The sequence below is a fragment of the Anopheles arabiensis genome, chromosome 2 (genome assembly GCF_016920715.1).
Source record: "Anopheles arabiensis isolate DONGOLA chromosome 2, AaraD3, whole genome shotgun sequence".
NCBI classification, from domain to species: Eukaryota; Metazoa; Arthropoda; class Insecta; order Diptera; family Culicidae; genus Anopheles; species Anopheles arabiensis.
In genome coordinates this window covers 84,232,260-84,248,429 of record NC_053517.1, presented here as the reverse complement: position 1 = coordinate 84,248,429, position 16,170 = coordinate 84,232,260, and the positions used below count along the sequence as shown (strand labels likewise).

Below are 16,170 nucleotides of genomic sequence, written 5' to 3'. Positions count from 1 at the left end.
TTTTAAACCTTAATTAGAAGTTGAATAAAAAATGTTATCATTCAAACATCATGCTAATTAGTAAGCATTTAACCAAAAAAATGAATCACAATCAAGTTAAACCTTCTCCACTTTTAATTAAAACCCAACATTACCATTGCGCTGAATCTTTAATCCATTCCCGCTTGTTTTACGATTGCAATTCTGGCACCAGCAAAACATTGTTTTCACTCAAATTAAACTTTCGTCCATCACTACACTCGAAACAACCGCATAATGAACACATTATCGTCTTTTTCAATCACCTCATTTAAGTCTCTTACCTGAGCAGGCGGAAAGCTTGCAAAACAAAACCGAAGATTCGTCCGATGATTGAGTGCAACTGTCCCTTTTCGTTGGCGGTGTTTCCTTTGCGCGCTATCCCCTTAATATTTACGTTCCTGCGTTGTTACTGGGTTCGGTGCACCCAAAGCTCGGTTTCGATTTTAACCCCATTCGGTTGGTGTTGTTTTTTTTCCCTGGAGCTCAACACCTTTTACTACCTTACCATTACACTAAATTCTACATCCCATTACATCCCGAATATTTTGGAGCGTGCCCTGTTGTCCTGTTTTTTGCCGTGTTTCTTTCACCGTGTGCTTGACCATGCCAGATATACTGGGAAAGCTTCAATGTAACAAAGTGATACCTCCCTGAGTGGTCTGTAAAACAGGATTCGGAGATGTCGCACAAAAAAAAAATACATCGACCAACGAAAGTGAAACGCCTCGGTGCCATTGCCGTTTGTCGAAGCTCATCTCTTATTTAACATATTTGGCAAGAAAACCCTTTTTTCCGGTGTCCCAATCCGCCAGCAAGGGCGGAAAATCGGTGTCGGAAGTTGTCGAAAGGCAGCAAATAAACAACAGCGACCTAGAGGGACGGCCATTTCACCCCCCGCGGACGCGCAAAATATAATCCCGGAGCGGGCACGGGACAATGAGTGCAAATTGAATAAAAAGAATCGCCCGATGAAAGAGACCCGACACCCCAGGTTCGAGCTAAAGTAGGGCAAAGGGAAGCAAACAAACAAAAAATACGATACGAGGATCGGAAGCTTGATCTATCGAAAGGATACGCTGAGCGAGTACAATGTTTGGGTGACAAACGGACAGTCCCGTGCCTGCAAGTGACACTCGTAAGTGTTTTCGTTTCGGTCACACACACCTACGCACCTTCCGTGTTTGGTGGAATTCGTCCGAAGTGAATTTGTCCCTTATTTTATCCCCTCTGTTTCCCCGCCGGTTCACACCTTCTTCGTTGCGGTATGCGGGCATTTCTATTTTTCCTTGCTTTGGACCCCCCTGATACAAAACACACACACACACACACCTATTCCGTGTGCGAGAAACTCCGAACCATGAGGAAGGATGCAAGAAAAAGATCGTTAAATATAATAAATCATCTCAATTGAATGTACCGGGGACGCTGGTTCTGTTTCAGGGGCATTTTTATTTGCTTTCCCTTCTCGCGCGTTTTCTCTTTTTGGCTGTGGGCCGGGGTTTTTTTCGGGTGGTTTTAGTTATGCCTTTCGTTCCGCTTTTGGGGCGTCCTTTTTTTGGTTTTTTTTTTTCTGTTTGGTAAGATCTTCCCATCGTGCGCGCGGTTTTAGATACCCAGCACGCACACGTAGTGCGCTCCACACGTGCGCGGGGTCCCAAAAAATGACGCACTTGCTGCGAAGGGGGCACAACGAGACGGGACCGGAATTGAGGATGACATTGTCCGGCAGCGAGAAGAGAAAGTGTGGTTAAGAACGTAAATAATGTGCTTACGAGAAAGCATCTTCTCGCACCGAGGCTATTTTGGTTGTATTTTATGCTTCTTTATTGATTCTTCTGTTTTCTTTTTTTCCTTGGTTTTGTTTATGATTCTCTACATTTTTATTTCTATTCATTCTTCAAGTTTCCACGCATAGATAGATTTTTTTCATTGATTATCTTTTGTAACATGTCAAAAATTAATTCAAATGTATTAGAATTGTTTGAATTTGTATTCATTATTCGTTTTTACTTGAAATATTATCGCAATAATTTTGTACTTTATGGAATTTGACGTTTTCAAGAAGATCATACAATTTTCAGTAACAATTTTCAATATTATGTTTTGCCTATGTTAATGCTTTAGATCTCATTTCCAACAGTGGCGTTTCTAAAAGTTTGTTTGAAAGAACTAAATTCTTCATCTTCAAACGTTACATTTTCTTAAAAGTCATAATTTATTTAAATCGTTATGCGGCGCTTAAATGATTGTGCAAGAGTTCATAACTGACACAAGTACAACCATAGATGCAAAACAGAACTTTGCGAACAACTTGCTATTCCCGTTTCATGCCCTTTACCCGTTCCCCTCTCAACATTAATGGTGATCCTGCTGACTGCCGAACCGTACCCACCCGTTGTCCCAACCCGATTGCCAACCCGATTACAAGGCAGCAAATCATATTCTACCATCTCGCTCTTCCCGCATTTCTTATCCTAGTTTCATGCTCTACTCCTGGCCAACCCCAACCGCTCAAGAAAAACGTAACGTTACGCTGAATAATTACGACCCAATAGAAAAGGCACAGCGCGTTCGGCAAAGTTCGGCTGTGCGACACAAGCCTCCCACCAGAAGTAGAAATGCGAGTGCGAGAGACGGAGAGAGGGAGAGAAAGAGCGAAAGAGTTCTTAAGTTGCCTTAAGTATACCAAACACCATCAGCTTCCCGTCACACCGAAACAGAAACACAACAGCTAAACCCTCTGGAAGCTAAAAACAGACAACAAACAACCCCGTTGGGACGCGAGCGGCAATCCCAAGTGTGCGGGGAAGAATTGTCAGCGTCTCCAGTGCGTCATCACTGTGGCGTTCGGAGGAGGGTCGGCAGATAAAAAGGGGAACGAGAGAGAGGAGAGAGAAAGCGCCTGTCGAAAAAGGCAAGTCGATTTGTCTCCATAATGGCAGTTGTTTTGCTGTGAGGCTCATGTTACATAACCTCCCTCCTCTCACACTAACACACATACACACACGATCGTGTATCCTTTCCCAGTAACGGGAGCGAGTGGAGTCGGCGAGGCCCCAAATAAAAGCCATCCCTTTCTCGATGGGCGACAGCAAAACTAGGCCGATGACGAGCGAGACGATGATTAAAAGTCCTCAAGAAACGTCGACGTCGGTGAGGTTTGGTAAATTAGAGTTGTTGTCTCCACCCATCACCACCAACCAGCACCAGCCACCAGCCGGAGGTTTCAGGGACATTTAGGAAACGGAAGAAGTTTTACAATTCGCCCGTTATTGCGCTCTTCCCCTCCACCGTTTGGGGTAGCTTGCAGAAAGGAAATTGGCAGGCCCGGGAAAGGAAGTTGTAGTTTTATTGATTGCCACCATCACCACATATCCTTTGATATCCTTTTCTGCTTCCCTGTCTCACCCCAAAACGAATTCGACAAAATGGGCTTAGATAGGATTTGTCTTCCAAGAGCTGCCGAAATCCGTTTATTGGCGAGCCGAACTATTTGCTTGCGTGTTTGCTTTACGTGTGTGTGTGTGTGCTTGTTTGTGTGTGGTAAGGAAATAAGGAAATTAGCATTCATCTTCAACCGACCGGAATGAAGGGTGACATCACGCAAGGAGCGACACTCACACACACATACACAGACTGTTGAAAGTTGAAGGTGGAATGATTTAGAGCATCGAGAGACCGCAAGGCTCTTGCCACAACCCTCGGCGGAAACGAATTGTCCGGAAATGGGCAACTTTGCCACAAGCCTAGGCGACCACAAACCGAAACCGCGCACACAATGGGCCGCCCTGCCCGGCCCAAGCGCGTTCGCCAGGAGCAACGCAGCAACGACAGGACCTGTTGGCGTGTTGTCTAAAACCCCACAGTGCTCCAGAGGCACGAACAAAACTTCCACACAAACGTTCGCGTTAAAACGATGAAGCGACGAAGAAAGTGTGTGTGTGTGTGTGAGTGTGAGTGTCTTGAAAAAAATTAACAACTATTAATTCAATCAAACGATACCCTGGGGAAGGGCTAGGCGAGACCACGCAAGAGGTGTCTTCAAGGGTCACCGATTGGCAGTAATTAATAGAGCCGACCCAAAGCCCCCCAGAATCACATTCCGACCGGGCAATAAATCCAGCTTGTCGTATAAAGGTGAGTTTAATATTCACCAATAAAAACCACAGCTCGGGAAGTGACCCGAAGAGGGAAGGGAAATGATGCATAATTTATCCATTTACAACAGACGATTGACCCGCCATCTAAGGAGAAGGGGAAATGGACGAACAGTGACAAACCATTTCGGTCAAACAATTCACTAACCTACCCCAAAAGCTCCGCCGGCAGGTGTGAAATCTTATTAAAACTTTATCACCTTTTGGGCTTCTTTTGGCGGGACAATCATTTCGCACACTGTTCCGTGACGTGGTGTCGAGCTCAAGCTCCATCGGTTAGGGGTGAGTTTTCTCTCCCTCCTTTTGTTCTTGAGAAAAAAAGTCTTAAACGTTACAGACGATTAAATTCCCAAACACAATTCCTATGTCCTAATGTCTTCAGGCACAGACCGACAAGAGAAAAGAATTATTTTTATCTTTTACACACACACACACCCACACCTTTAAACTTCACAAGGTACACCAGCAAAATCTGTCAGCTATCCTTCTATTCCTTTCCGCTCCTGGAAAAAAGGGCTACATTTTATCTGTTTTCTCGGAGTCCAAGGGAAAAGCTGGGGCAGCGAAAACTTTCCACCGAAACGCTTTTGTTCGTTGAGTAAACTTCTGATTAGCCCGGTAGATGGGTGACCAGCGTGCCCAGTGCAGTGTTTCGGGGCATCATTTGACAAAGGAAAAAAAAAGACATAAAGCCCAGGAAAAGAAAAGAAAGCCTCGGTCCGGTCACGCCAAGCCAAAACGGAAGCACAAACACACAAATCTTCCACCCTGCTGATAAGGTACAATTGAATTTATTATAATCCACACCGACTACCGCGTGCTGCGGGTCCACCGAATGCCGAAATACCTTCTGCAATGGAAACGAACATTAGCCTTGAAGGATGCAACGTGCTCCTCTCTTCCGGGAAAAACTCCTAGGTCCGGTGAAAAATGACAAAGTAATTCCATTATCGGCACACCGGTTGCGGTTTGCAAAGCCTGCTGCGGATGAAACTTTTTCCCTTGCTTGACCGGCACGTGGTTCGATAGTGTGTGTGTGTGGTCTGGTTGGTTTTTGTGAATGGATTTTTCTCTTCTGCCCTCACCCCTCCCCCCCCCCCCGTCAGTTCACGAATGAATGGTATAGCTAATTGCGTGTCTTTCTGTCTCTCTATCTTTCTTTCGCTCAACTCTTCAAACCCATTTCCAACCCGCCAGCCGTGTAGAAGGAACAAACGGGTAGGAAGCGCGCTTCGTTAGCGAGTTTCGGTGTGGTGGGTAGGAAAACTTTAATTGAATTTCCATTCACAGTCTCCCACAACGCGCACACACAGGGTGAACAGGGGAGGGAAAAAGACAGCTAAAATAGTGATGAAATAAAAATGAAAAGTCCGAACATTTCCTTCACCGCAGACATTTTGGGTGAGGAGGAGCTTTTTTTTGTTCTCAACTTTTCCCCCCATTATCACCGATCTGGTTGACCGGAACAGGATACAGATTTTCCTCCAATGCGCATTGGAGGGCAGCTTTTTTTCGGCGTTTTAAAATTAGAGTTTTCTTTGGCTCCTATTTTCTGCAATTGTACAAAAACTTTACCAGGCGTTTGCAGAGTTTTACAACTTTCCGGGAAAATGCGCAAAGAAGTAAAAGTAATAAAGCGCAGCACGAGGTTTTCTTATCACAACAGACGCTTCCTGCCTTCTTGCTCGAAGGAAAGCCATGTAAATCAACCGCAGAATTTTGGTTCTTGCCTTTGTACAACTACCAACTGCGGCTAGTTTGAATTAGCTGATACTATTTTGCAGGCAGATTTCGTTTCCATGGCTCAGGGCTTTTCTGTTTGAATTTCTATCCGCTTGGCACCAAAATGAGAAGGACAAACTCAAGTTGAAAATGTCCTCCCCGCTCACACCGGAAGTGCAATCCAATCCGACAACCGACAATACCGATACGTAGAGTACGGTACGATAGCGGGTCACGTAACGACGGTAAAGAAAAGCTAAAGCAGGCAGCAAATTTTCCTTGCCAACTGCTCTTGCTTTTTGCCAGCAAAAGCGCGCGACCAGATTGCGTAATGAAAAATTATGATAATCGCAACGTAGCCAACCCCCAGTTTATGTACTCTCTAATCGAACGCATTGTTTACCGGGCGAGTGGCAGGGCGAGTTGTGGCGGTGTAAGCCAATATTCAATAACGTGCTCCTGTGTTTTGAGTGGTTGACTTGTTTATTTTTTACGCTGAAAATTCACAACCAAACAATTTTGGAACAAGAACACAGAACAAATAATGAAGAAAGCTTCAAACCGGATGTTTTCCAAGACTGAAACCAATTTTCCGTCCATGAGTTTCAGTTGCCTGGAAAGAGAAAAACAACCGAACAAACAAAAGCTTTCAGAGGAAAAATAAACCACTACAAACAGCGAGATAAAAATGAAGAAAAACCGTTGCTACAGGAACGACCAAGGAAGTGACCGAAGGATTCAGACTGGATCATAAGGGCCGTTTCTTCGGCATGGCAACGGTCAGGGCCCATTGCTCACTCCAACTACTGTTTATCCCAGGTACGGTGGTGGAGCACTTTGCGAAAAGCCCAGCCCGCCACCGATCGACGGGAAAAGGAAGCAAAGGTGACATTGTATTCCACTGTATTCCACTTTTCTGTACGCAAACACACCCTCCGCCCTTTCAAACCGAGCCACCAAGCGCGTGCCGGCGTGCTGGGAAAACAGCCAGGCGGAAAAATCACCGATGAAAAATCGTTTCCAAGGTTGCCACACTCACACGAACAAAAAAAACTCCCCCGCGAATGTGCGTGCGTCTTCTCGTTTTATTTTTGCTTCTCCGCATTCCAGCCCCACTGCTCAGTGGCGGGAAAATTTGCATGTCGCGTGACCCGATGAACCATAACCGAACCGAACGGGCGCGCACACACACCCACCCACCCAAAGTAAACAGCAAAAGAGAGACCCTACAAAAATATGAAGGCAATAAAATGCCTTTCCTTCCAAATAGACTGCAACGCAATAGACAACAGGAGGGCGAACCGGAGGCTTTGAGGTGAGGCAAAGAAGCACCGGAAAATATTACCCTCCGTTAAAGGGAGGCCGAGGCAGCGCAAGGTTCGTGGCGGGCGAACCAGCCCGTAACGAGCGGCGGAAGAAAATAAGCCTCGAATATGGACGGAGTTTGTGAAGTAAACGGTGCGCGCTTGTTTTTCCAACGCTTCAAACGGCGATGTTGGTCGCTGGATAACGGTCGCATTTCTATCTTTTTTTTTCTATACTGTGCTTCTATTAGGCTTCCAAGGAAAATTGCGAAGAGGTGAAAACTTCAGCAAGGAAAATATCGCGGGAGAGCGCCGCGTAGGTTGGCAAATTTCGTTTGTATGCGGCGCTGCGTATGTATCCCCTCCCTCGGTTTTGTTAGATTTGATCGTATCACAACATTAAACCATGGTTGGCTTACTCAGAGATGGTGAGAGGAGAGAAAAGAGAAAGGAAAATCCAACGCAAAGAGCTCGGAAACCTTTTCAACACGCGCTGGGGCCGTACGGTTCCGCCGAAGTGCGGGAAACGCAACGCAAGCTTCGTTCGAAATGATATTAGCTCCCCGGCTTTCCCATGCTGTGTGCGTGTGTTTGGTCGCAGTTTTCCAACCAGCAAGAAACAGCACCCCAATTCCCCCTCAAAAAGCGGGAAAGGGAAAAACAAAACCCCCGCCTCAAGACGGCGCCGCATTTTCCAAACCCTCGAACACACATTTCCACGTGCTATTTTGCAGCAGGAAACAGAAAGAGAAAAGGTGATAGAGAGGGAACGAGAGTTTTGCCTCGCAGCCGGGCTATGCTACCGGGTCAGAAAATTATGGCTTGTTTAAGGGAGCGGGAATGTCTTTCCGTCGTTCCGTCTTGCGCCTCCATCTTGGGCGGCCGCCCTCGGTAGCCAGTTCGTCGCCGGCAAAGTGGCAAGAAATAATAGAGCCGGCGGAGACACCCGGCAGTGGAAAACACGGATAGTTGTAAGCGCAAAATACAACCCAAACACACCCAAACAGACACACACATACACACATCCACACAGTGAATTGTTAAGGACGTGCCAGGATGATGATGCCGGTTCCTATGGTTACATTCATCGCAGTCTATGTTTTCCTATTCCTTTTGCCTGTATCGTCTTGCTGCCTTTTCTTCGCCGGCAGGGCATGGGATGAGCGAGTGGGGAAACCAGAAACAGAAAGGGCAGCAGGGGAGGAGCGGAATTTTCGCAACAAGATTTTCCTGCCATCTTTTATGACGATGTCGCTGTTGTCGCTGCTACTACTGATGATGATGATGGTGGTGATGCTGAGGCGATGATGGAAAACGATGATGCTGGTTTACTTTCTGATCGACTTCCGGTTACTTTAGACACGCTCGCTGTACACGGTGGTTTGCTGGGTGCTGGAGGAAGATAAGGGACGCCTCTGAGAAACGAAGACGAAGGCAAAGCGTCTTCTCATAGCCAGCGGCGAAAAAAGTGCGAAACCGTGAAGATGGCGTAACAGCGCCTTTCCGGTACCTTTTTTTCTTTCTCAACCCAATCTGTATCCCTCGGTAAGGATCCGTTTCCTTGCTTTTCTGTTTTGTGGGGAGCTGGGAAGTACAGCACAAAATAAACATCCAGCGCGAGTGAAACAGATGGAAGATTTGCTTGCGCTTCTACCGCGCGTCGATGCTGCGCCGATGAATCAGGGATAGCTAACTTCCAAAAAGGACCAACAAAGCACGAAACGGTAGCACGCATACAGGAAGCTGAGCGGCGGCTACACACTAATGCGGCTGCGGACAGGTACATTTACCTGCACGTCATTAGCACAGCATGGTGAAAGAAATTCCGTGGAAAACGTTGTCAGGAAGCGGGTTTGATGGGGGGGGGGGTCGATGATTCTTCCTGGATGCTGGTGTAGGACTGGAGCAACATAAGATTACAACAAAAACGAAAGGAACAAAGTACATGACTGCTTGGCGAAACAAGGCGGAAACCAACATTGCGGAAAGCAACCTTTGTTTTATGTACTTCAGGAGTTTTACATAGTCAATGTATCACGAGCAAGAATAGCATGCTTCAGGATTTTCCAGGCAATATTAAGTGTGTCGAAAGCATGTCGGACATGTTATGATGCTGATACGAAACATCTAGAGCTTTAATTAAAGCTCTGTACTGCAGTCTGCGCAACTTCAAGAATATATTCAAGGTTTGATGAACTGCTTCGATTCATTCCTCTAACAAAACTTTAGCTTTATTTCCAATTTCTGGAATTATTTCTTGATTAACAGGTTGTAATTATTTCTTGCACAGTAAGGTCGGGACTCCAATTCTGAAGTTTTGTTACGATGCTTTTAGGAAAAATCTGATCATTCAAATTCCTCAAGATATATTCAAAAATATAAAATCCGTCAAACATTGCTTCCAATATCTTTAACATCCAATGTCCATAAATAATCTTCCAATGCACCAATGATTCACAGGTCTTGCAAAAAAAAAAAAGCAAAATGTTTCTCTCATTTCTTTTTTAAATCCGTTATAAAATAGCCAACACTTATTTGAGGAGTGCGATTATAAGGACTTGTGATTATAGACAACGCCATTTCAGGGATACCCGACAACCATGAATAATAAATAACGTCCTTCAATTGGCAATACGTTTGGACATGGCTGCGAAACCGTTTACCATTTAGTTGATTTTAAGTTCCTGATAAGAAATTTAGCCACAACATTTTGCTTTCTTTCCTCGTTCATCATATTCTTGGATCGTGTAAGCAAACTTTTGATAAGCCAGTTGTGATTGTTGCAAGTTTTTTTTTTCTTCATTACTCTTTAAACATTTTGAATTTGCTCGCACGAATTGTGGGCCAATATTTGGCACAATTTCAAACAAACCATTATGCCTCCCATTTAGCGTGGCCCACACATACACATCCCGTATTTTGCAACACAACGCATGATACCATGTCCCATGCCCGAGTTCAACGATGAACGATGAGTAAATCTTTCCAATGCGGCCCTTTCGTTCCCACACCCCGGGATTGATATCCGGTTGCGATTCACGCTTACGTCTCCCGGGTGGTCAAAATTCACGGGAAAATCCGATTGCCAAACGTCCCCGTCCAATCTCATCAAGGGCGCGAGAGGAGGCGAAAGGTACATCAAACCAGAGCGCGGTTCTGTCTGCCTTCTCGATGCCTTCTGGAAAATGTCTACCACGTCTACCATCCACAGGAAAGACGATCATAAACAATATTTGACCCATCTCGCTCGCTCTTTCTCTCGCCTGGGAAATTGGAGGAAATCAGTAGGAACGAGCGGGGAAAGTCTCGGCTCACTCGAGTGTTGAATTTTACTGTTTTATGTTCCATGAAGATGAGCTGCCATTCATTTTCTCACGAGTTCCAAATGAAACGTTCTTGAACGTTCTTGAGATTTGGGATTTTTCGCTCCGGCGATACAAGAGCAAGTAACACACACACACAGAGTTAAGCGATGTTATCAGACATAATGGGGAGGGGGAGGAAACAAATCACAACCGATGAATGGCAATCTTTATCACATTCTCTTGATCGAACAGATCAAGATTTGGAAGCGTTGGTTTCCCTGTGACATCATGCCCATTAGAGTGCAGCACAATCGAAAGGTCCCATGTCGAATGGAATTATCAAACACAACGCTGACATGAGACAGTTCCAGTGAAGTTGACTCAGTAAATCCTCACAATCACTGATAAGGTGACACATTAAATGGCTGCAGAATGATTGCTTGCCGCTCGGGGCGGCGTGAGGGGGCTGCAAACTGATAAGCCACAAAACAAACCAATTCTTGCAACCACAAGAAGAGGAAGAATGTTGATGGAGCTTAAAATTAAATCTAAAAAAAACCGTAAGTAAGTACGTACCTGTTGCCATTGATCCTCGAAGGACGACTCGGACGAGAAGCATCCAGTTTCGTGGATGATCTGCAGCTCCCGGAAAATGCTCCCGCTCGGCAGTATATCCATCGTTGGGGCCGTTCCGTGAAAATCGGTCGTAACAAATCTGCAAATCAGTATCGAACTAACAACTACTGAGCTCTAGCAACACATCGACACAAGCGCGGGTCGCCCGGGGCCACTCTGCCAACACAAACCCTTCCCTCTATGCAACACTGACACAGAATAATTAAAACACTTGCTGGCTCACACTTCACCAAGAACAACAACCTTTTTTTTTTAAACTTCAGCTCAGCTCTTCCAGAGGTTTTGCCCAAAAAACGCTTGGTACACGACACACGAATTTGGAAACGAATTATTCAACCATTAATATAACGCACCCATGCTTCTTTGGTTTCGGGTTTTCACTTCTTTTGCCTTCGATTTTTCTCGCTTTTTTCTTCACACCACAACCATCATCAACATGCTGACGCTAGTGCCCTATTCTGTGTTTACATCTACTGCGCTGTAAACGTGTTAAACTCGTACACAAACTCGCGTATCAGAGACAATCACACACACACGAAAGAAAAAAAACGTGAATCGTATGCTTCTTGATTTTCACAGAACAGAAATTGGAAGGGAAACAAAAAACTTTTCCACTTGCAACGCCACCACTTTTCTCGCACTTCCGCTCGTTTTGTGCAATATTGGCTTAACAATACCTTTTTTTTCTCTTTTTTATTTTCTTGGTTTAGGTTTTCGCTCCTGGATAACACTCCACCAATGTGTTAAATCATTCGTTTGTACCTCCGCTCACGATCCGCACCCGTGGTAGGGATTTAGACACAACTTTAGCTGATGTATGGCACAAACTCACTCGATCGGGAACTAACCAACCCATTCATACTCACGCACGCACGTACATTTTTGAGTTGAAATTAATACAATCACGATCTTGCCAACTTATTTTGCTCACTGTTGGGTTTTCCACCTATCTTCAATGCATCCCACATGTATATTTAACACTTTACGCGGGTTTCATCTCCTCTACGGGACCATCTTACACAGACACTTTGTGCCACAGAACATGCAAACAATTGTTGAGGAATTTATTGCACCCTAGTAGCCATTGCCTTCGAACGTGCACAGCGAACAGAAACTGTTTCGGTAACTACTTTGTAGAAGTTTGAATATTTTTTTTAACTACTTTGAAATTCACCTACAAGAACTCACGGTCGGAAGAACCACTACGGAACACTAACGGGAAGAGCCACACAACTACAGCTGGTGGTAACATTTCGCACTACCAAAACAGCACCAACAAAAAAATGGCTACCACACTTGATTGGCCATTGTGTCGCGTCCAACCAGGTTCGGTATACGCCTCGTCAAAAATGGAGGACAGCTGAGCTGCTGCACTTTCGCGTACGCGTAACACAAACTCCTGCACAGGCGTGATTATTTCATCAACAGCATTTGTTCACACCTTTTGCACTCACGCACTTGTGTTGGATTTGCACTTGCACTTGATTGCACTTGCACTGACAACAACAGTTTGATAGTAAGCACTTCGGGTTCGGATTTTGGCGATCGTCTGCGTGCAGCCATTCAGTGGCTTCTTTCACGCTTCACGGGTTGTGGTTTGCTCGCTGCGGATGTCTTCAAATCTGGAGTAAAGTAGAGAATGAAGTGGAAACAATAATTAGAATGACAGTCATGGCCATCTAGATGAGAAACGATACGAGACGGACTCCGTTTCCAATGACAGGAACAGGCCTACTTAGATCAATTGATCGACACTTGGTGGTATCTGGGGATCGGCTGACAGCTCTCGGGCCATCTTTTTGACAGCTCTGAAGACCTTCCCACCCAACGTTCCTGTTCCTCATGTTGTTTTGTTTAATTATAGACACATGCACAAAGACACACACACACACAGAGAGGCGCATAGCAGCTATTCAAACAATCGGAAACAGCAAATGCGTGTCTTTCGTCACCATTTGTGTGCGCCCCCGGAATGGAATCCAATAAATTTCCAGTGCGCGCGAAAGAATCTCTCGATTCTATTTCTATTTCTGGAAACACCATCACAACCGTATCTGCAGGAGAAGAGGGGATAAGATAGGAAAGTCCCCCCTCCCCTCGTTCTCTCCCTCTTTGCTGATCCTCCTCATCAAAAGTTCCCGTTGGTGGTTCTCCCGGGCCCTCCCTGTTCTTCCCATTCAAAAGACACGATGGCGAGTCAGAAATGGCGGAAATGATTATTTATCTGAATGCACACACGACCAGCAACAACACCCGCACCGCCATCACCATAGACGATTGTGTGTTGTGCTAGGACCGGGCCGGGAGAATCACACAATGAAGCGGCCCCCAGCTTGACCCTCACCGCCCTCAACCCAATGCACTCAATCACAGCATCCCACACGTGTTAGCGTGTAGCTAACCCTAGAGACCAGAGAGACTCCCGCCATTACTGACCGGTGAAAGAGAAAGTGATCTTGACCCTTGCTTTGGCGGGCACCGTGTTGCCCCACGCACATTTGATCCACGGTAATCTCGCAGCTAGATTCTCGATCGATGTTCTGCTGATGTTGACCGAGGGTAGTGTAGGACTGTTAAAAACCAGATGCACCGTTCAAAACGACCGGAAACGACGTACGGATAGACGCTTGACGCGTACGCGTGTTTGAGCGAATGGGACGCGAGCGCGCACGGCACACACTGCGGTCTGAATCACACCGGCTTCTAAAAAAAACTAAAATTGCCGCTGACATCACGCTGACGCTGAGGGTACCCTCTTGGGCTTGGATTTTTGTTTGGGACCGGTCAAGCCGCTTCAGCGTACGGTCTGTTTGGTTGGGTGTGAGAGCGAGAGAGATGGAGAGAGAATGAAGTGTGAGCGAAAGGAGTGGGAGAGGAAAGCATGCGAGTTCGGTTTGTAGCGTGAGAGCGCCGATGCAAGCGGCTTGCACACTCGAAGGTTGTGTAGGTTGGCTGGAAAGTTCATTGCTGTTGAAGGGAGCACGCTAAAGAAGCGAACCTATCGAACACTTGTGAACGCCTTTTCTTTATTACATACATTCCCTCTCTTTTTCACACAACAATTAGTGCTGATGAGAGTTTTCTCATACACGAAGTACGATGAAGGTCTGAGAACAAAAGCCATCAATCGAAAACGATCCAACAAGTAGCTTTTCTAAATGTCTTTTTAGTATTTTACTATTGTATTGCACAGAAAACCCAGCAGCTAAATAATTTGAGATTCCAATTTATTTCACGAAAGATTGAAGTAAAGCACTGCATAAAAACTACGAAATAATAATCACTCTCATTAGCACAACACTGCAATTTCATAGCAGGTTGTTAGACCAAAACACAGCTAAAGATTATTTTAAACATTTGTATGAAATAGTAAAAGGCAATATGGGGATAAATGATATATGATCTCATATAGAACACATTTTTGCATACAATATTTTTGATTGTATTTTTAAAATAATCGATGTATTTGCTTCTACTCAATTTAGCGTTTAAAAAAAACTACCAAATCTAGAAACATAATTTAAAAATTATCTTCTAATAGATTTAAAAGCTATATTGTTGCGTTGCGAACGATGTAATGTTTCATAGATTGACTGTCACTTTAAAAAAAATCGTAATAATCCCAGTAACACCGTATTGTTCTATTACAGAAAATATTTATATTGGTTTTACTTGTTTGACCACTGAGTACCAAAAATTTGTAAATTTTCTACCATATTTGTCAACAATTATACTTCCGGCTTCACTTAAATGGTTACTGTATAAGCCTGTACTCTCTTTAGATTCAAATTAATAGTAGAACTATGATAATAGTCATTTGATTCCCGTTGGCGTTTAGATTATTTAAACTGTTGAATAAAGCCAAATTGACTCAAAGTCTCTACGAAAATTAACATGCAAAACGACCTAAATGTAAACTATTGACTTCCCTACCCGTCACATTATTGAGCCCCCAGACACTTTTGCATTCATCCTCCGCTTGCTCTCTGTTGTGGTCTCTCTCTCTTTTTATTTCCCTCTCCCACTGCTGTTTGCCTTTGTTTTTCAAACGGATCGATCCAGCGTCATGACAGCCCGCGTACAAGCGATCGAACTGCTTCGTATGCGAGTGCGTGTCAGTGTGGGTGTATGTGATCATACCCACAAGGCAAGTGTGCAAGAGAAAAAGAGAGTGAGCTATAGAGCGAGAGAGTAGGGTAGTGTAGGAAGCCACCATTGAAAGAGAAACCAAAACAGCCCCTTTAAACTCAGTGTTTCTCAAGGTGCGCGATCGGCCATAGAGAGCGTGTGTGAACGACCAAAAAAAACGTCACCCTCCTGGACAACAGGTTGAAAGTCTCTTCTATCCCCTCTCGTTTTTGTATCGTGTGTGTGTGTGTTTGTGTGTGCGTGTGTGTGTGCATTGGAACGAGGGGTCCGATAGCTAAGCTAACCCTTTGCCCCTTCGTTCGCACACTCACACTCACATATTCAACTGGAATGGAATGTAGATGGTATTGGGGTAGTGAGGGTTGGTGGCATCACGGCAGAGGGTGTCGGTGTGCGTCATCGTATCGGCTGGAATTTGTTTTATGCTGCGCGTCGGTTATGATAACGAAATTGCGCTAGCCTGCAGCCGAAGTTGTGCAAGCCAGCAGGCAAGCAGAAAGGAAATTGATAGGAAAGAGTAAAAATAACGCTCGTGAGGGTTTTTTTTTCTATGACTCTCTTGTGAGATGTTTTTATTCCATTCTTTCTTCATATTGTCCGCTTAATCTACAATTATTTTACGAGTTTTAATTTCCAATTGCTGTGCAGCCCATTTCTTCCCAGCTACCTCTTGTCGTGGTTTGTACACACGCGTTTAATCGCTTTCAGATTAGATAGGGCCAGATTTTTTAAAGCACTCCCAGTATCTCCCGTTTTGCTTGTCCCAGAGACAAACAAAAAAATAGGAATCGATCAAACTTGTGGAAGCGATTGCTACGACCACCGTTGAACATTTCAACTGCGGGCGGCAAAGGATGATTTTTAAACCCAAAGTGC

At 44.9% G+C, this 16,170-nt stretch overlaps 1 protein-coding gene across 6 annotated transcripts in view; it reads right to left on the bottom strand.

Moving 5' to 3' along the window:
• LOC120896588 (Krueppel-like factor luna) overlaps nt 1–16,170 on the bottom strand; it is a 302,013-nt gene that overhangs the window by 282,336 nt on the left and 3,507 nt on the right. For 2 of the 6 annotated variants that reach the window (XM_040300808.1, XM_040300805.1), the window contains exon 2: nt 11,086–12,767. In XM_040300808.1, the coding sequence (XP_040156742.1) occupies nt 11,086–11,187 (102 nt within the window). In that variant the 5' untranslated portion in view covers nt 11,188–12,767. Of the gene's footprint in view, nt 1–11,085; nt 12,768–13,581; nt 13,845–16,170 lie in introns of those variants that run through there. The other 4 variants (XM_040300804.1, XM_040300806.1, XM_040300807.1 and 1 more) reach the window with 4 other exon arrangements.